Source organism: Hyperolius riggenbachi, chromosome 10, assembly GCF_040937935.1.
Source record: "Hyperolius riggenbachi isolate aHypRig1 chromosome 10, aHypRig1.pri, whole genome shotgun sequence".
NCBI classification, from domain to species: Eukaryota; Metazoa; Chordata; class Amphibia; order Anura; family Hyperoliidae; genus Hyperolius; species Hyperolius riggenbachi.
Window position 1 is genome coordinate 170,497,790 of NC_090655.1, and position 22,220 is coordinate 170,520,009.

The 22,220-nt window shown below is 42.9% G+C and overlaps 1 protein-coding gene across 3 annotated transcripts in view; it reads left to right on the forward strand.

The window, feature by feature from the left end:
- The window catches only part of RAD9A (RAD9 checkpoint clamp component A), a 621,237-nt gene that overhangs the window by 538,740 nt on the left and 60,277 nt on the right, over nt 1-22,220 (forward strand). For 2 of the 3 annotated variants that reach the window (XM_068255228.1, XM_068255229.1), the window contains exon 11: nt 15,941-16,151. The exons of the other annotated variant lie outside the window; for it this stretch is intronic. In XM_068255228.1, the coding sequence (XP_068111329.1) occupies nt 15,941-16,151 (211 nt within the window). The remainder of the gene's footprint in view (nt 1-15,940; nt 16,152-22,220) is intronic. 3 annotated transcript variants of the gene reach the window in all.

The following is a 22,220-nucleotide window of genomic DNA, read 5'->3' on the forward strand; positions in this document are numbered from 1 at the left end:
GAAATCACAGCAACACCACCTCGCACAGACCTGCCGGTGCCTGGTGGCCTTCCTCTGGGTCTGCCTCTACCTCTTCCTCTACCTGGTTTGTCCATTTTGTCCATCTCGGGGGGATGCTAGGTATATGCAGTGAGCTGGGTTCACTCAACACAACAGGTAGTAGGTATATGCAGTGAGCTGGGTTCACTCAACACAACAGGTAGTAGGTATATGCAGTGAGTTGGGTTCACTCAACACAACAGGTAGTTATGTGCAGTGATGAGGTGGGTTAAGTAAACACAACAGGTAGTAGTAGGATGCAGTGAGCTGGATTCACTCAACACAAAGCTAGGTATATGCAGTGATGAGGTGGGTTAAGTAAACACAACAGGTAGTAGGTATATGCAGTGAGCTGGGTTCACTCAACACAACAGGTAGTTATGTGCAGTGATGAGGTGGGTTAAGTAAACACAACAGGTAGTAGATATATGCAGTGAGCTGGGTTCACTCAACACAACAGGTAGTAGGTGTATGCAGTGAGCTGGGTTTACTCAACACAACAGGTAGTTATGTGCAGTGATGAGGTGGGTTAAGTAAACACAACAGGTAGTAGGTATATGCAGTGAGCTGGGTTCACTCAACACTACAGGTAGTAGGTATATGCAGTGAGCTGGGTTCACTCAACACTACAGGTAGTTATGTGCAGTGATGAGGTGGGTTAAGAAAACACAACAGGTAGTAGTAGGATGCAGTGAGCTGGGTTCACTCAACACAAAGCTAGGTATATGCAGTGATGAGGTGGGTTAAGTAAACACAACAGGTAGTAGGTATATGCAGTGAGCTGGGTTCACTCAACACAACAGGTAGTAGGTATATGCAGTGAGCTGGGTTCACTCAACACAAAGCTAGGTATATGCAGTGATGAGGTGGGTTAAGTAAACACAACAGGTACTGGGTATATGCAGTACTGGGTAGTACAATGTGCAGCTCCCTGTCACACACACAGGCAGTCAGTCACTGAATGTGCTGGGCTGCTGGCAGTGACACACACACAATATCAATTAGCAAGGCTGTGCATGCAACAAAAGTGTCAGTTTGACACACAGTAAAAAAAAAAAAAGTATAGGATGAGCTCTAACAAGAGCTAGGGTGCTATAAAAGCAATAACAATCAGCCAGGAGCAAACTAAGCAGCCAAGAACCTAACTAATCTGTCCCTTGAAGAACAAGTCTACAGCAGCTGTCCCTTTCCTCTCACTAGCAGGCACACGAGTGAGTGTAATGGCCGCCGGACCCTGCCTTATATAAGGGGGGGAGGGACTCCAGGGCTTACTGTAGCCTGAATGGCTACAATGTGCCTGCTGACTGTGATGCAGAGGGTCAAAGTTGACCCTCATAGTGCATTATGGGGCGAATCGAACTTCCAGAAAAGTTTGCCTGGCGCAGGCGAACGCGAACCCCCAATGTTCGCCTGGAACCGTTCGTCGGCGAACCGTTCGCTACATCTCTAGCTGTGGCTGTGCAGAATGAACACATTTACTTAATAAATTACAGTACATAATTGAAGTAACAGGAAATAAATAGAGGAACTGTCGTGAAAATCGAATAAAATGAGCCATAAATGACTTTTTTCTCCTATTTTACTGTCACTTACAGTAGGTAGTAGAACAGAACCGACAGGTTTTGGGCTAGTCCATCTCTTCATGGGGGATTCTCAGCATGGCCTTTATTCTTTATAAACACATTCCCTGAAAACGATTAATACAAAGATGCTGGCCAGCCTCCCTGCTCGCTGCACACTATTTTGGCAGTTGGACGGAGCAACTGCCATTTACTAAGTGTTTCTAAAAATAAAGAAAACCTTGAGAACCCCCCCATGGGAAGATGGGCCAGTCCAAAATCTGTCTGTAGTGTCTGATTTCTACTACTTACTATAAGTGACAGCAACATAGGAGAAAAGTAATTTGTGGCTCATTTTACTCTGAAAGAAAATTAATTCTTATTTGTATATGTTTACATGTATTTTAAATTTTAAGATTTTCGTGACAGAGGTCCTTTAAGTAAAATTAGTAACCCTTAACCTCCCCCCTCCTCCTTAACCCCTAACCTTAACTCCCCCCCCCCCCATCTCCCCCCTTCCCCTCCCTAACTCCTAACTTTAACCTCCGTCCTCCTTAACCCAACCCTTAGCCTCCTCCTCCTTAACCCTAACCATTCACCTCCCCTCACAACTCATAACCTTAACCTCCCCTTCCTTAACCACTAACCGAAGGGCGCCTCTAGCCATTTTGTCACTCCAGGCGAGAAAACCTATATTTCTGGACAGTTGCCATTTGTTTGGATTTTCCCACAGACTTTGACAGTTTGTGAAGGGCATGAATAATTTTGGACTGGGCACTTTTTGCTCAAATTTAAATAACAGCTAAGAAATGTTTTGTTTTGTTTTTTTCCACAATAATGCCTATTGTACATCGTCTTATTATCTTTTGGAGACACCTTTTGTATATCTTTTCCCATCAAAAAATTACTTTCTGGTTGAATAAAAGTAACTTTCATTCAAAATTTGCCAGGGGTATGAATAATTATGGGCAGCACTGTATATATGTATTAGCATCTCCTTATATGTGTTTTGATTGCATCAGCCACCCCGTGGCCTTTTGACATTTTGATTGCTTTGTAGGTATATACCTGCTATAGACTCTACTCACAGTGTGTTCTTACAATCAGCTAGCCAGTCCTGTGGGAATCGTTCCCACTTACCAGCAATCAGGTTTGTGTATGATGTTACAGAAGTATCTGGAGGATAGCGACACACCATTCCTTATACTTTATTGGAGTGGTGGGGGATCAATAAGGACTCCTCCAGTTTTATCCTATTGATATGTATTACACCAACACACACACATTGGGTTTTTATTACTAAAGTGTATACACGTTATACTGTACAATTTAGGACACTGTCCAATGGACCGTGTGCATTGGAGGTACATTTTAGTAAGCATGATTTTATTCTGAATTAAGAAAAAAAATGGAAAAATTCATTGATTCTCAGTTTTTGGCCATTATAGTGTTCAAATAAAATGTTCTAGTGTGGAGAAATCACACACATTTTATATGCCCATTTGTCCCGGATATTACCCTAGTACAATGTATGTCAACAATATTTTTTATTTGGAAATAAAGCACTATTTTTTTTTCCTTTTGGGACCATCACTAATTACAAGGCCATATTTGCAAAAATAACAGTAATATACCATATTTTCCGGACTATAAGACACACTTTTTCTCCCCCAAAAGTGGGGCAAAAAGTCCCTGCGTCTTATAGTCCGAATATAGGGAGTCCCCGACATATAATCGCCTGCCAATAGGAGCCGACGACTCGTCGCAAGGGACTCCCTGTATTGTCCATGGTCAGTGTATATAGAAATGAGCATCTGCAGCTGCGGGTAATACTCAAGTGATCCGGGGGTGCCCACGGTGGCTGCTGTTCCCGTCTGTCTCATCCTCCTCTGATGTTTTTTGTTCTCTTCTGCTTCCCTGACAAGATGTAATTAAGCTGCAGCAGCCGCAGACTTCACTCACCAACCTTGAAGCCCGCACAAGCAGCCGCTTGTCTCTCACTCCTTCCCCCTAGTCTTGTACTTCCTGGTGGCCTCATTATAGACACAGTCCGCACTAGGGGGAAGGAGTGAGATTCAAGCGGCTGCTTGTGTGGGTTCCAAGGATGGTGAGTGATGCCCATGGCTGTTGCCGCTTAATTACATCTTTTCGGGAAGCAGAAGAGAGTGCAGGACAGCAGAGGAGGATAACTTGGAAGAGAACAGTAGCCACCGTGGGTACCCCTCTGGTCACATGAGTAATACCCACAGCTGCAGATGGACAGAAGGGGGGACTGAATGACGACACGAGGGGAATAGAAGGATGACACAAGGGGGGGTATGAGGAGGCCACAGGGGGAAACAGAAGGATGACGCAAGGAGGGGGGAATAAAGAAGCTACAAGGGGGGACACAAGGGGGACAGTAGGAGGCCACAAGGGGAGGCAGGAGTAGACCACAAGGGGGAACAAGAAGAGGCCACAAGGGGTGACAGAAGGATGACACGAGGGGATATAAGGAGGACACAAAGGAGGCAAGGAGGAGGCCGCATGGGGGGACAGGAGGTGGACACAAGTGAGACAGGAGGAGGCTACAAAGGGGAAGAGGAGAACACCACAATAATTGGGGGGAGAACAACTGCAAGATGCCCCTGGACCATAGACGCACAAGGTTTAGTATTTAGTATATTTTTACTCCCCTGGCTTTTGCCCTCTAAACCTAGCTGCATCTTATAGTCCGAAGCGTCTTTTAGTTTGAAAAATATGGTACATATTACAAAAAGTTCAGTCCCTAAAGTAACTATGTATTTTTTAAAATATCATTTTTTTTAATATATGCAAGTGTTTTATTTTGGTAACTATGGGAGAGTAGGGGGAGATAAGGAGTTAATTGTTATGGGAAATGTATGTATTAGTGTGTAATGTAATGTGATAGGGTGTAATTTACTATTTGGCCACTAGATGCCCCCCCCCCCCCATTTATTTCTCTGTGTACTGAACATACACAATGGAATTAATGCATGTGTGTATTAATTTGATTTGTGGCAATGACCGCAGGCATCTCATTGATGCTGGCAATCATCGACACAGGCACTTAGATCAGTGAATGGGAACTGTATACCCATCTACTGATCTCCATACTAATGGGCGGTGACGGGAGTGCGCATTCGCAAGTGGGGAATGTGCACAGTGGCAGCCGAATATCTACATCCATGGGACTTCAGATATGTTCTGCAGGGTGTAGATATACTGCACGCTGTCCAGTAACTAGTTAATCAATATCCTAATAAAAATGAACTAGCTGGGATTGGTGAAATGTCTTTCTTTTCATAAGTCAGTGGAGATCTGCATGTAAGAAGACTATTATTCTCAAAAGGAAACTATATCATCATTAGACCTTAGGCACATTACAATAACGGGTGCTAGGCCTCGGCTGCTACGCCCCTCACAACTGCCCCCGCTCTGCTGCTGCATCGCCCGTACGGTCAGCGCGCATTTGCTTGTACGACCGCCGCAAGCATGTGCACATACGCAACGGCCGTAACGCGTATGCACTAATGCGTGCAGAAAAAAACATACAACATGCTTTTGATGTAAACAGTTTGATGTAAACAGTTTGAGAAATATAAGTTCTTTTCCTAACACAAATAAAATGAAATGTGAAAAGTAAAAACTAGGGTAGACCCACATTTTGAGCTTCTGGACTTGCCAAACTTAATTAAGCTTTTTTTCTGATCTGCTTTGATAAGTTCTATTTGGCAATTTTTGTTATCCAGAGTAGTCACAGCAGTTATCTTTTTTATCAATCTTTTTTTTTATTGAAGTAAGATAAGACAAATACAAAATGCAAGTTGGTGAGGTATTTGGGAACCAACGGTGTAATTTCTCTGGAGTCCTGTACCAGAGCATAAGCATTTTATAATGGTTTTCTTTGTGGATTGAGCATTGCGTAGATTTAGCGATAGACTGCCAGATCTTGGACCACATTGGAGCTGTGATATCCATAGAGAGGGCCTGAGACCAATATTCCATGTACTTGTTGGAAGGTAAAGTGTCTGCTGGAAATGCACAGAGCATTTTATAAATAGAGGAAATTAAGTGTGTCTGCATCAGGCCCTTCTTGCATAGACTTTCAAATGGGGTAGGTGAGGAGGTAAAGTCTGAATTTAGCAGTTATCTTTTTAAAGGTAACCCGAGGTGAGAGACATGGAGGCTGAAATATGCAGTTACAGTAGATCCATAAATATTTGGATAGTGACAACTTTTATTTCTCTTTTTGGTTCTCTACACTACCACAAGGAATTTTAAATGAAGATGTAGTTGAAGTGTAGACTTTCTGCTTTAATTCAGTGGGATGAACAAAACGATTGAATAAAAATGTCAGGCAACTAACGCAGTCCCTTCATTTTATGGGCTCAAAAGTAATTAATAAAATTAAATAGCTGGAAATAAAAAGTTGATTTCTAATACTTGGTTATAACCCCTTTGCTGGCAATGAAGTCTTGAACTCATTGACCTCACCAGATGCTGGGTTTCCTCCTTTTTAATGTTCTGCCAGGCCTTTACTGCATCAGCTTTAAGTTTCTGTTTTATTTGTAGGCCTTTCTGTCTAAAGTTTAGTCTTTAACAAGTGAACTGCATGCTCAATTGGGTTAGGATCAGGTGACTGACTTGGCCAGTCAATAATGTTCTACTTCTTTGCTTTTATAAACTCCTGGGTTGTTCTAGCTCTTTGTTTTTGGTCATTGTCCATCTATATCATTAAATTCCTCCCAATTAATTTGACTCCATTTAGGTGTTGTTGTTTTTTTGCATACAGTATGTCTCTGAACACCTCAGAATTCATTTGGCTGCTTCTTTCCTGTGTCACATCATCAATAAACACCAGTGTCCCAGTGGCACTGGAAGCCATGCATGTGCAAGCCATCACACTGCCTCCACAGTGTTTTACACATAATGTGGTATGGTTTGGATAATGAGCCATTCCACGCCTTCTCCATAGTTTTTTATTGTGATAATTCTGTTAGAGGATGATCTTGGTTTCATCTATCCAAAGGATGTTTTTTTAGATGTTCTGTAACTAAGTCCAAGCTAAACTTTTATTCTTGAGGCTTATGAGTGGCTTATACCTTGCAGTGCACTGTCTGTATTTACTTTCTTGCAGTCTTCTCTTTATGGTAGTCTTGGAGATCGTTACGCCTATTCCCTGGAGAGTGTTCTTCACCAAGTTGGTCATTGTGAAGGGTTTTCTCTTAACCATGGAAATAATTCAGAGATCATCCACCACTGTTGTCTTCCATGGGTGTCGAAGTCTTTTTGCATTGCTGAGTTCACCAGTGCTTGCTTTCTTTCTTAGGATGTATAAAACTGTAGATTTTGCCACTTGTAATATTGTAGCAATTTCTTGGATTTTTTTTATGTTTTTGCAGCTTAAAGATGGCTTCTTTCACTTGCATGGACAGCTCCTTTGATGTTGCCTGTTCACAGCAAAATCTTCCACATTCAAGCACCACACTTCAACTCAACTCCAGGCCTTTTAACTGCTTTGATTAATAATGGCAAAATGATGAACTTGCCCACACCTGCCTATGAAATAGCCTTTGAGTCAATTGTTTTTAAGCCCCTGAAATGAAGGGATTGTGTTAAATTGCTCTGGTCCTGAAGTGGTTAAGCCTAAAATGCTTTAATATAAGACCGAACCCCAGACCAAATGTCAAGACCAATCTAATTCTGGTACCTTAAGACTAATATCAGTGCTAACTCATCCTACACAAATCATGGGAAATTGGGGCACTTATCTATATAGTCTAACTTGAACCTAACGGAGGTTGTGCATTGTTTTAAAGGACTTCCGAGGCGAAGTTAAAAATCTATTTTTGTACTTGCCTGGGGCTTCCTCCAGCCCTGAGCAGTCGTTCCAGTCCTTTGCCGTAGCTTCGGTGGTCCTCGGCGTCCCCACTGGGCGCCCGCAATGATGGCGACCCACCGGCGGGGTCAGCTCTTCTGTTCCTGCATAGGCACTCATTCCCACGCGTCCATGTTGTCTGGCGCATACTGCATCTGCGCAGTAGTTGTGAGCAGGTGCATTATGCGCCCCATGACCCCACGCAGGCGCAAAAAAGCTGACCCTACTGGCGGGTCACCATCATTGCGGGCGGCCAGTGGGGCAACGAAGACCACCGGAGAGTGGTGTTGTAGGACTGAGATGGTTGCTCGGGTGGAAGAAGTCCCAGGTTGAGTAAAAAATAGATTTTTAACTTTGCTTCGGAAGTCCTTTAAGCATTGTGAGATTGATAACAGCAGGGAGAAGATCTCTATAATAATCCCTATGGCATTGCTTTAACTAAACAGAAAATAAAAAATAGGGTTCCTGTATTTAAATTTATACATGCTCTGACTGTAACTAGACTATGACAGGGGTGGGCAAGCTTTTTGACTTGAAGGCCACATGGGCTTCTCAGGTTTGACCAAAGGGCCAGACCAGAATAGGAGTGAGTGTGGCGTGCGCCGAAATATGTGAGGATGTGGGCGGTGCTAACTAATGTAATAGTGTAACGCAAAGACAATGGGCCCACTGTCTTTATTTTGCAGAGTTGCTGTCACATTTATTTGTTTTTCAATTGCAAAGTGCTGAAAAGTTATTTTAAAAAGAAGTTGAAAAATTATCTCCTAGGAAAAAACTCATGTGAAAAAGTGAATTGCATATGGGTCAATGCGTCAGTGTTTCCCCCAAAATGCACATAACCAGGCAGCGTTTCCTCCAAAATGCACATAACCAGGAAGTGTTTCCTCCAAAATGCACATACCCTGGCAGCGTTTGCTCCAAAGTGCAAATAACCTGGCAGTGTTTCCTCCAAAATACACATAATATGGCAGCCTATACCCCAAAAAGAAAATAACTTGGAAGCATTTCCTCCAAAATGCACATAACCTGGCAACGTTTCTCCAGAAAATAAATATAATGCGGCAGCAACTCTGCAAAAAAGATGATTGGCAGCATTTCCCCCATAAAATGAGGTAGGGTTCCCCTTTAATGCCCCCCCCCCTCCCCACAGATTGTACCCCCTAATATCTATTGTGTTTGTGGTGGCACCTGGAAATAAAAATAAAATACTCACCTGGCTGGAGACTGCTGCTCACTAGGTATTTGGCACTGATCCCCAATCTTGCAGCAGGTCCAGCTGCAAATCCCCAGTATTGACTGCCTGACAAGGGCAACAGGAAATTGCCGCAAGAGCCCATCACTGGAGACACAAATAGACTCCAGTGCTGGGCTTCAAACAGCATTTTTCTGTAGCCCCTCTGCCAGAATACAGACTCCTGCAGCCTGGAAAAGGTGAGCTGCGCGCGGTGAACTGGTGCTTCGTGGGTCTCGTCTTAGTTTCCGATTGGAGAAAGGTAGCGGAGGCGGGGAGTGGCGGGGGAGCCTGTAATGGAGTGACAAGCGCAGGTAAATAGCAGGCAGGTAAATAGCAGATTGTCGCTAGCCTGGCGGTATTTTGCTGGGGGTACAGCAGATCCCGGTGGGGCTGACGGGAGCAGCACAAGAACACAGAGGAATTGTGCACAGAACATGCCTCTGTGTCCTATATAAGATTTAAAAATGCTGTTTCGGGTTCTCTTTAAAGAATATCCGAGGTGACCTGATGAGATAGACGTGTTTGTACAGTGCCTAATTTTCTTGATCTCCAAATATGTAAAAATCAAACGGGAGGCCTAGATACCAAAATCTTTAGGAAACCGACTGCAACCAACTCCTTATTACATTGGGAAAGTTATCACCCAACCCCCTTAAAAGGGGGATACCGAGAGGTCAGTTTATTAGGGCAAGAAGGAATTGCTCAGATCCAACAGACTTTGAATCTGAATGCCACAACTTACACCAGAGATTTAGGGTAAGGGGATACCCGGAGAAAGCACTTACTGCAGCAGAAACTCAAGCTAGGATGTTGGAAAGGGGAGATGTATTAATTCCAAAAAGAACAAAAGGCACAGAAAGAATAGGAGATAAAGAGAATACGGTACGAATTATCAATACGTACACGGACAGATCAAATAATATAAGGAAATTGGTAGAACGACATTGGCCTATTCTACAACTTGATCCACAATTAAATGCTCTCCTGCCACCAACTCCCCAATTTACATACAGAAAGGGTAAACATTTGAGTAATGTACTGGTGCATTCCTATCTTCCATCCAAAGGGACAAAATTTAAAGAGAAGAAAAGAACTTGGCTAAACCCCACCCTTAATGGGATGTACAAATGTGGCAAATGCAAAGTCTGTACTAATGTACATAAATGCAAAGAATTCATGGCCCCTAAAAACAATAGGATCTATAGATTGTTGGACTTCTTTAACTGTGATACGGAAGGAGTAATCTATGCACTAACATGCCCGTGCCCCCTTGTATATGTGGGGGAAACTACAAGAGCTGTTAAGACCAGAATTTTGGAACATTTAGGTGACATCAAACATAAAAGGAACACACCGGTAGCAAGACATTTCTTGGAAAAACATGGAGGTGATGCGACCCTTCTGAGATACTGGGTAATACAGCAATGGAAATTGGGCCCCCGAGGTGGTAATTTGGATCTTAAACTTAGACAACTTGAGGCGAAATGGATCTATAGATTGGGTACTTTATCACCAACAGGTCTAAATGAAGGGTTCACATTCACTCCGTTTCTATAGAGATTTAATATGGGAATTGTCATAAAGAAACTAATAAAGTATCTGTGGGACGATATCTTTGGTCACAAAATTAAGTAGGAGATGAATTGTCTATATGTAACATAAGACAGATCCATTTTGATGTACATCATTGGATAGTAATATAACTTTGATCTCCTGTGAAATAAGCACTCTGCCATTTTAAACGAATGGAGCCTAGAATTGAAGTGACCTTATAAGAATAATTGTTTTTTATATGTATCTGACAAGAGCTATGGGAATCGATTTGTAACCAATAAGCTAATATATATCCCACTGTGAGAGGAGTTTAATGATATAGATTAGGAGTGATAAGAATATCAGAGTGTTTGAACCCTAAAAGAATTAGGTTATCAGGATAATACAGACCCCACTGTGAGTAGTTTATTTGGATGATGTAAACCAGTAGTGACAGGATTAATCGCAATATCACAGTATTGAACCATAAAAGAATCAGCTACATGTCAAACAGATATTTATTGAAAATCAGGAGAAAGAAGATTATTGCCTTTATTATGAAGCAGTATCTCTCAAATCTGTATGTGAAGAACATACTATGTAGAAGGCGCTGGTTATTAATGAAGAGGTGACTGTGTAGAAGGAGCTGGGTTTTATATAAATAATCTGGCGACTCTATGTATACGAGTCGTGTGGCTGTGTACAAAATGAGTCGACTCTTCCCAGTTCAAAGTCCGCTTAAAGTGGATCCTAAGTTGAGCCGCGCGAAAATGTGCAGCGCGGCTCAAATGATTCACTTAGAATGAGTCTTATGGTGTGACTCATTCACAGTGGCTCTAAATGACTCAATGTAGCGCTGGACTGATTCAGCCCCCGCCCTGTATGCCTATGCCAGCACAAAGGGCTGAGCTGATTGGCGAACCTATGACGGAGGCAAAGGAGCTGTCTTCGGATTGGCTGGGCGGGTAGTAGCAAGTTATGGGTGACCCTGACCAATCAGATTCGCGGATTCTCGGCGTTCTCGGAGATGCTATATAAGCAACTCCGTTGAGTCAGTAATAAGGAGATGGGTCCACAGAATATGTAAGCGTACATGCATTCTGTAAATTTGGGGACATTGCGAGGTTTTGAAAGTGAAAACTGAGAAACTATGGAAGCAGATGGAGATCTCTTGGGATTGGTCACATTGGGAAACTGACATTATGGCCAACGACTCACAGGCCAGATCAGTGATACAGGGGTGTGTTTTTGACACGCCCCTAGACATGTGACACAGCATGAGTATAAAAAGACTCCATTTCAGCCAGTCTTGTTTTGACTGCTGTCATGAGCAGACATGCTCTATGATTCTCTGTTGTATTGTTTAATGTAATTGCACCTTAGCACTCTGCACTATGCACTTATGCACAGCACTTTATTCCCTTGAAAAAGCTTCCGCAAGGAAGTGAAACATGTCGGGTTTTTGTCTAGGTGGGGGGTATTTGTAATTACTATAAGTTATACCAGACTCAGGGGGAGGAGATATTCTCCGTTATGACTTATTATTGACCCCGAGTTTGTTAAAAATGAGAACAAACATATATTGACAGTCAGTCTATTGTACATTGCTCTATTTTAGAGGAAATTATTAAAAGTTATATTTTAATACGACCTATTTAGGAAGAGAAAATTGTTTATTCGTACAGTGCCTAGCACACAAATAACTATGCTGTTTTCCTTGTTTTCTTTCTCTGCCTGAAAGAGTTAAATATCAGGTATGTAGGTGGCAGTTCCTGTCTGAGTCGGGACTGAGTCAGACTACAGTGTGACCCTCACTGATAAGAAATTACAACTATAAAACCCTTTCCTAACAAAAAATGGCTTCTGAGAGCAGGGAAGAGATAAAAATGTTCAATAGTTCATAGGTTTTAGCCCTGGCGTACTTAAATGAATGTGTCATTGAGCAAAAACAATAAAACAGTAAAAACTTGAAAAGTAGATTTCAATATAAAATAAAACTGTGGAATATCTTAAAAAGTCATTTTTAGAAGAAGGAGGATAGATACAATTGTATATTTCATTGTTATTTTCTCCTCGAGTGTCCTTTAAGTGTCGTATAGATTAAATATTTTGTTTTTTAATTAATTTCATGGATTGTGTCTCAGGTCTCTTTTGATCACTGAAATCAATCTTGAACACCTCTGATAACTAGTTTGCCAGGTGAGCCCGATTAAAGGAAAAACTACTTAAAGAGGAACTCCAGTGAAAATAATGTAATAAAAAAAGTGCTTCATGTTTACAATAATTATGTATAAATGATTTAGTCAGTGTTTGCTCATTGTAAAAGCTTTCCTCTCCCTGATTTACATTCTGACATTTATTACATGGTGACATTTTTACTGTGGGCAGGTTATGTAGCTGCTGCTAGCTGTTTTGGCTGTTAGAGACAGCTGTAAACAGCTAATTCCTGTCTGTGAACCTTGTTACATTGTAAAAAACTGCCAAAAGTACCACGGTCCCAGAGCTTCTTGTGGGAGGGGTTTCAGCACAAAATCAGTCATACAGCGCCCCCTGATGGTCTGTTTGTGAAAAGCAATATATTTCTCATGTAAAAGGGGGTGTTAGCTACTGATTAGGATAAAGTTCAATTCTTGGTTGGAGTTTCTCTTTAAAGAGACTCTAACAACATGTTCAGCCTTATTTCTTCTATCCTATAAGTTCCTATACCTGTTCTAATGTGGTCTGTCTTACTGCAGCCTTTCCTAGTTGTACAGTGGCTGTATTATCTCTGTTATATAATCTAATACTCTTTCCTCTGACGGCTTTGTCGGGCTCAGGCAGGAATGTGCTGTGTACTGTTATAGGCAGAAGCTATACACACCCTCTCCACGCTCCCTCCAGGCTCTGTATGAGTCACAGACTGAGCTCCTCTCAGCCTATCACATTCTGGTTAGCAGCTATGTCTTTTGTTTGTAAATGCTGCCTAAAACTGGCAATTACAAGCCAGGATTGCAGCAGGCAGTGGCAGAAACAGCACAGAGGGGCCCAGGAAAACATAATGAATGGTATGCTTTTTATTGTAAGAATTTTAGAGTACAAATTCTCTTTAATACATTATTAAGCAGTCCACCACTTTCAAGCAATATGAGAGAGAAAATGTTCTCTGCTGTCGAAAAATGTGAAATAGTTACAGTGGTTTGCAAAAGTATTCAGCCCCCTTGAAGTTTCCACATTTTGTCATATTACTGCCACAAACATGAATCGATTTTATTGGAATCCCACGTGAAAGACCAATACAAAGTGGTGTACTCATGAGAAGTGGAACGAAAATCATACATGATTCCAAACATTTAAAAAAAAAAAAAATAACTGCAAAGTGGGGTGTGCGTAATTATTCACCCCCCTTTGGTCTGAGTGTAGTCAGTTGCCCATAGACATTGCCTGATGAGTGCTAATGACTAAATAGAGTGCACCTGTGTGTAATCTAATGTCAGTACAAATACAAATACAGCTGCTTTGTGATGGCCTCAGAGGTGCAAACCACTGTATGTGTATACACCTATTTGATTATAGTCAGCTGGTTTTCATAGATTTTTTTTTTTGCATGTGTTTCTGTAGTAACATGTGTACGGTATTTAATGTCCCCTCATAGGCAATTGCACCTCACATTTGTAGTTTTAGTCAAATATCACCATATTTAACACCTACTTCCTGACCACCAGCTATAGGCTAACACTTTGTGCCCACTCTACAGACACGTCTACAACTGTCACAGGCACATTCCTCATCGTGCAATACTTTAACTTATATAAAATACAGAGAGGACAAATGCTTTTGGTTTAGTGGTTTAATTTTTTTTTTAGGCTGCCATTTTAGCAAAACAAAACTAACCGTTCACAGCAGGAACTGTTATATAATGGAGGTAGGACACATTAAGTATCGTCCACAAACAATTCTGGTGATATACTGTTTGACTGCCTGGAATCTCTTGGTGTGGCCTGTTGTAACCACTACCTTGACCACTTAAATCTGTATACACTGGTGTGTCCGGAGAGGGTTCTTGTGGGTTGGATGTTCTTGGAGGCATAGGTGGTTGGATGGGTGGATAGTACTGCTCTGCAGACATATGAGGATAAGGTGGCATACTTTGCATTGAGTACTGATGTGAGTTATAGACAGGTTGACTATAGTAAGGTTGATGTACTGGGTGCCTGTATGGCTCATGATGTTGACCCATATGACTATTGCCATAATATGCAGTGTTTTGGTTTTGCAAAGGTTGGTCTGGTGTCATAGATTTGTTCAAAACCTCAAACATATCACGTTTAGCTAGCAACAATTTCTCATCAGGAAGTTTTTGCAAAGATGGCACTAGACTCGAGAGAAATTGAGTACAGGGCTCATTCAGTGCATCAAACACTTGATTTCTTTTTTTCCATGTTTGTGACAGCTTTTTCTATGGAAGTGACCATTTTCATGTCATATTCTGCTCTACTCATGCCTCTTCCTGATTTTTTGTACTGATAGCTGGGTCTACTTCTGTATGACACATTACGTGTAACTGGTGGTGACGTGTGGATGGGCTTTCTGGGGAGTGCATGGGTATGTTCGGCTCTTTTTCCTGCACAGATGTTGTGCTAGTACTCTGGGATGAAGGATCACTGATATCTAAATTTTCATTTGAAGCTCCTAGGGTCTCTTCATCAGGAAAGATGTCTTCAGTACTGTTAACAAAAGAGAATAGTAATAATCCTCACCCTATTCATTGTAAGCATCATGGCTTACCCCTGCATCAGTGCCCATACTTACACTCCAGTAGTAATATGTGCCTTGAGGAACACCAATAACTTTGCAAATTTGTATGGTTTGCGTATGCTAGCGGCAGCACCACTTCTTTCTTATGAATTTCACGAACAGACTTCCATCGGGTCCTCAATTGTTCAACTGAAAAAAACAATACATTAATGTCACTAATGTATTTCAATGTGATGATTACTAGCAACGTCCTGTTGCTAGTAATCATCACATTGAAATACATTAGTGACATATGCAGCACTACATTGTACATACAGGTAGTTGAAAGCCAACATCCAAAGCATTGTGTTGTACACCTGTACACATGTGTGGATGGAACTACTAGAGAGACAGCTTCACATCCATGGGCCATGGCTTTGGCTTAACACCCGTGCCCCTGCCTATCCCTGCACCTTCCTGGATGATGAGGTCTTTGACCTTTGTTATCGTGCTATGAGGCCTTTCACAGATGAAATCATGCAAATTAACGCAAAATGATAAAAAAATGTACTAAAAATAAATTGAAAAAGGTGTAAAAAACATCTTTGCCATTATTGCTAACAAATGGCGGGTATGTGAATGTTATCAATGGGACATTGCTTACCATGTTGAGGTTAAAGAGGCACATTTTAGCAGATTGCATTATAGCATATTATTCCACATTGCAGGTTAAAAAAAAAAAAAATATATATATATATATATATATATATATATATATATATATATACATACATACACATATACACACACATACAGAGCCCCCTGATGATCCGTTTGCAAAAAGGAATAGATTTCTCATGTAAAAGGGGGTATCGGCTACTGATTGGGATGAAGTTCAATTCTTGGTTACGGTTCCTCTTTAAGTGTTTAACTCTGCTGTTTTTTTTATTTTACACTAACCACCTTTCAGTGTTTTGACAGATCTGATTTACCTAATGATGAATTCCTGAGTGATGACTTAGACTACATGATTGCTATGGAAACTACTCTAGCAGGAACTTCCGCCCCTCCACATAGCCCAACCTTTAGTAGTCGACCAATTCCTAGTACTTCACAGGAAGTGAAGGTTTTATGTTTAAGAAGTGAAGATGATCCAGAAAGGGAGATTCCTGGTACGCCCCCCAATAAAAAGGTAAAATAGAACCTAATTTGTGTATAAACTAATGTTAGAGAGATTCACTGTAGATTAGACAATGTAATTTATCATTTTTTTAAAAGATCCATATGCATACGCATTCACACCCACATATGCAACTGCGGTAACACATACCCACCCGCACACACCCCCCCATCCTGTAATGTTCAACGGCCGCCAGTATGCCGTGCATGCACACTGGCAAAAAGACACGGACAGGGGACGCAGGTACATGGGTTTTATTGTATAGGATGCATTTTATAGGCAAATACAACAGAAAAGAAAAAAAATTCTATACACTATTTCTCCAATTCCATCCTCTATAGTTTTAAGCAATGCTACTATAAACAAAACCCACCTATTTTATTTGCCTATTAGTCCCAGCTATCACAGCATTTAAATTATGTTCCTAGTACAATGTATGGCAATCAATATATTATGTGGAAATAAAGGTGTTGTAAGGCCTGATGTCACGATTGTGGAACTTTCCCCGTTTTCAGCGCACAACGCGTGCGCTGACACGGCGGAGATCCTCCACAAGCGTATAATTTGCAGGAACCCAGCAAAAGGTGCTACGCACCTGTAGAGGGAAATTCCTGTCGGCAGATGGCGCTGGGGAGTGCAGAGGAACCAATCCTCTGTACCTCCACAAGTGCCAGACAGGAATTGTACGAAGCGCAGAACGCAATCGCAAGAGAGGCGATTGCGAATGAGATTGAGCAAAAGGGATAGGTTGTATGTGTGTGCGCCAATCCAGTCGCCACCCCGCGACCGCGCACACACAACAGCAGATACGAAATAGGAACGCGATCGCGAGAGGTGCGATCGCGAGACGTGACACAAGGCAGAACAGAATAGAATACGAGGGTAGCAAAGGCACAGCAAATACAATAAGGAGATACGGAAAATAACAACCGCTAGCTAACCGCGAACACCGCACTCATTCGCAACAGTGCACGCGGTTATGCGCGATCTCCACGTGATAAGCACAATAGAGACAAGCACGCCTAACTAACCATAAACAGACAAACATGAAACAGGGGACGCGAGCGCTTGCTTAACGGTTACCTCACCGAGCCTGTAGCAAGCGCAGCGGACAAGACAGACACACGAAAAACAGGAACTAGGCAGAAAGGATCCACCGCTCTTCCGCCAGAGCAAGTGTGATCCAAGCAGGAACACAGATCAGAAAGATCCACAGCCGCTAACTCTAGCGGCTAGTGCGATCTAAACAAGACAGAGCGATTCGCTATCAACCGCCGCTGGTGACAGCGCAATCGCGACCGACAAGACAGAACAGAAGGATCCCCAGCGCTCGCACAAAGTAGCTAGCGCGATCCCACTAGACAGAACAGAAGAGATAGCTGGTAGCAACCGCTGCACCAGCTATACTCCAAGAACATAGATCAGAACCATTTCCTGTCAACCACCATAGGGACAGGACAATGGCAAACAGGCAAGACAAGACAGAACGGGCAATACAGATAATACAACCTGACTGGGCTAGAAGGGGAGCCTAAAGCAACCCCCAGGAATTAACTATACTAGATAGCAATGGCTGACACTCCAGCAGTGTCCATCAGGAACTGAGCATGGAAGGGAAATGACCAGCAAAGCATTCTGGGAAACATAAAGCTCTTATAGTGCCAGTCATCAAAGAAGGCAGGTAGGGGATTTGCATAACGAATGTATGCAAATTCCCCAGCAAGAGAACAGAACAGAAACTTGCAATGAAAAGACAGGTCTCTGTTCCAGAGACCTGCAGCCCACAGACTAGAGGAATGGACAAACAGCTGTCTGCCTGTGCAGCCAGCTGAGTGGATCATCACACCTGACAGGTTATTTCCTGAATCAGTCTCTATGCCCCAATCTAGTGCCGCAGCTCTGAGCTCCGCCCACGTCTTCACCTATAGACAAGTCCCCGCTTGAACAGGACACTGAATCAGTCTCCTGACTGGCAGTTACCACCAGGGCTTAACGTGCAAGGCATACAGACTGAAGTAGAGAGAACAACAACCCGCCAGGACCTCAATGAGGCTAGTAACACAGTTCAGATAGTTTATAAGTAACACAAAGGGCAATTAACTTGATTCAGGAGGATGAGGCCTCAGTGTCGATTGCCAGTAATGACAGATGTATCAGGAGCAGGCAGTTAGGGATCCAGGCAGATTTTTAGAGAGTTCATGCAAAGTCAACAAAGAAACATGAAATGAGTCAACATCTTTCATGATAGTGGGCAATTTTAGTCTGTAAGTTATCTTATTGATTTTCTTTAGGATAGGCAAGGGCGCCTCTAGCCATCTTGTCACTCCAGGTGAGAAAACCTGTGGCGCCCCCCCACCCCAATGGTGCCCCCCCACCCACCCCAATGGTGCCCCCATGAAAATAATTGGAATGTGGCAGCGCTTCACCAAGAAATAACCATAATGTGTCAATGTTTCACCAGAAAATAATTGTAATGATGCAGTGTTTCACCAGAAAATACATGTGAGAAAGAAAATACATGTAAGGAAGAAGCACATGGGGGACATAGGAAGGCAAAGCGGGCCAGAAGGAGGAATGAGGGCCAGGAGAAGTCAAAGGAGGACAGGAGGAGGCACATGGGGACAGCAAGAGGCACACAGGGGGACAGAATGAGGCACAATGGGGGACAAAAGGAGGCAGAATGAGACACAAAGGAGGACAGAAGGAGGTACACAGAGGAGCAGCAGGAGGTACAGGGGGACAGGAGGAGGCATAAGGGCCAGATGGAGGTGAAAGAGAGGACAGAAGGAGGGACAGGGGGACTAAGGGAGGCACACAGGGGGACAGAAGGAGGCACAAAGTGAGGCAGCAGGTGGCACAATGGGGACAGACTGAGGCACAAAGAAGGACAAAATGAGGCACAGAAGGAAAGAAGTACATAGGAAGGCAAAGCGGGCCAGAAGGAGGAACGAGGGCCAGGAGAAGTCAAAGGAGGACAGGAGGAGGCACATGGGGACAGCAAGAGGCACACAGGGGACAGAAGGAGGCACAATGGGGGACAGAAGAAAAGCACAAAGGGGGGGGGGGCAGTAGGAAGCAGAGGGAGACAGTAATAGGCACAAAGGGGGACAGACGTATGCACAAAGTGGGGCAGAAGGAGGCACAAAAGGGGGACAGAAGACGGCAGAGGGGGGTGTAAGGAGGCACAGGGAGACAGGAGGAGGCACAGGGAGACAGAAGGAGGCACAGGGGGACAGAGGAAGGCACAGGGGACAGAGGTAGCACATGGGGACTGAAGAGGCACAAAGGGAGGCACAGGAGGACAGAAGGAGGCAGAGTGGGACTGAAGGAGGAACAGGTGGCAGAGGTAGCACAAGGGGGCAAATAAAGAAAAGGGACATAAGGAGCCACAGGGGGACAGAAAGAGGCACAGAAGGAGGCAGAGGTGGCACAGGGGGACTGAAGGTAGTGGCTGGATGGTGTAATGGTTAAGGGCTCTGTCTCTGACACAGGAGACCATGGTTCGAATCTCGGCTCTGCCTTTTCAGGAAGCCAGCACCTATTCTGTAGGAGACCTTGGGCAAGTCTTCCTAACACTGCTACTGCCTATAGAGCGCGTCCTAGTGGCTGCAGCTCTGGCGCTTTGAGTCCGCCAGGAGAAAAGCGCGATATAAGTGTTATTTGTCTTGTCTTGCCAGCCAGCGCCCTGCTCTGCACTAATAGCTGAATTCCGGAGTTCCCCAATACCAGCAAGTCTCTCTCTCAATCAACATCTGCTGTCACCTCATCTGATGATCCATTCCTCTTATCATGATCATACAAGTTGATGTGAGAAATACCAGGGATTTACATTACAAAGCAGATAGAACTAAGTTCCACTGAGTTTTAATGCAGGCATTCAAAGACATCAGTGAACTCTGCTAATTTCTTCACTTTCTCCTTTACAGCTGTGACACTGACCCCAGCAGCTGTAAATTACACTTTCTTATCTCTAGTCTACTTAAATTTATGGCTTTAGGGTTTTTTTTTCTTCCTAGCCAGCAGTGGTCTCAGTTAACTCTTTCCTGACTCATTTTCTGTTCCTACCATCTATGAGAGGAATAAAAATGCTGTTTGCTTTACTTTCATTGCTAAACTGTCACTGTCACCTGAGCTGTTACTACCTCTATGCTAGTGTGTATAGTTTGGCATCCTTCTCTTTTCCTGTAGCAGTAAAGCATTGTACCATTTTAGCCACAGCGAAAGCAGAGTTTTGAATGAGGATTATACCATTTATTGGCTTAAAAGAAAAAAAGTAATCTTTCTGTGAATAAGCCTTCTTAAGACTTTGTTCCTGTATACTGTCAATATGTTAGAGCAAACCACCATATGTACTTTCAACATTCAAAAGAGATACATAGATTTTTCAAATATAAATAAATATCATTCAAATGCTTTAAAGTGGAGCTGAACTCTTGCACAGGACAGAAGGAAAACATAGTAAAATCTACCTTGTATGTTTTTAGAGAGCCTGTGTAATCCCCCCTCATCTGTGTCTAATCTGAAGTTGTAATTTGATCTCTCCTGTGTCCCCTGACTGCCACAACATCTAAGCTCATTTGAAAGCACAGGATGTTAACAATATGTCTGCTTCCATGAAAGCAGGAAGTAGACACTGCCGATTTATTGCATGATTTGTATCAGCTGTAACAAAGAAATATTTTTTTAAAAGGTTATGTTATTGTGTATCTTTTGAAGCAGAGAGGAAGTTCTGAGTTCAGGTCCGCTCTAATTACAACCAAACATCCAAAGTGGGTATTGACAGGATGTTTGCTACATACCTGTTCTCTGTTTCTCTCCATTGAGCTGTCCTGTCATCTGTTTGTGGCTCTGACTGCAGGCAGTCGCAGAGGACAAAGAAGCAGCGCATGCTCTGGCCACTTGCGACTTGCGCAAGTTTTCTGCTCCTGCCCAGATGTGCACAGCAATCAACGCCAGTACAGTGTTATGCATTCTTGACAAGTACATATATCAGCGTCATTTCTCAAGTATGCATGCCCAGAACACTATTGGCTGCTGTGCACATTCGGGCAGGAGCACAAATTGCAGGAATTATTGAGCAGACAGAGCATCCTCTGATTCTTGGCTGAATGGGAGGCAGAGCAGCACAACTGAAATGAGCTCATTCAAACCAATGATCGATAGTCAGTGTTGGGCAGAATGTTTTTTGGTAGTGGTGGTGGTGGCGGGGGGGCGCGGTAGATGACAGCAGGCCTAGGGCACTGGAAAGTACAAATCCGGCCCTGAATAGAACACCAACTGGGCGGGGCTTAGCTCAGGGTGGAGTTTAATTTGAGGCAGGGCTTAATCCAGCAATATGGCGCCCCCCAGGACCAATGGCCTGTACTGCCTATGCCTAGAGGCTCCCCTGAGGATGGGATATGGACCAATAAACTTAGGACCCAATTTAGCAGATGGTTTACGGAGAGAAATATGTCAAGTAGAAACCCATACTAAATCCCCAGGAGAAAATTCTTCCTGAACAGATCTGTGCAAGTATGAAAAAAAAATGTGGTTACTGACAGCAGTCTTAATATTCTCCTGTACCTGTTTCCATACCTGGTCACAACGTGAACTCCATTCTTCCAGGTCCGGAGGATTGGATGTGCTAGATATATTTACGTTTGGCAGTTAACCCCATGACAACTTGAAATGTGACATTTTTGTTCAACTGTTAACCTGATTATTAATGGCAAACTCAGCAAAAGTTGAATTTGTCAATCCTCTTGACAACTAGCAACAAAACATCTCAGATATTGTTCAAGTAATTGATTCATTCTTTCAGTTTGACCATTTGTCTCTGGATGGAAACCTGAAGAGAAGGAAACAGAGATTCCCAAAATATCACAGAAAGCTCGCCAGAATTGAGACACAAACTGTACCCTCCTATCAGAAATCACATTTTCAGTAAGTTGAAAATATTTTCAACAAAAATGTTAGCTAATTCTTTAGCTGAAGGACGTTTGGGCAACGAGCCAAAATTAGCTATTTTGCTAAATCTATCCACCACTACCCAGATAATAGTTTTACCCTGAGAGCTTGGTAGATCAACAATGAAATCCA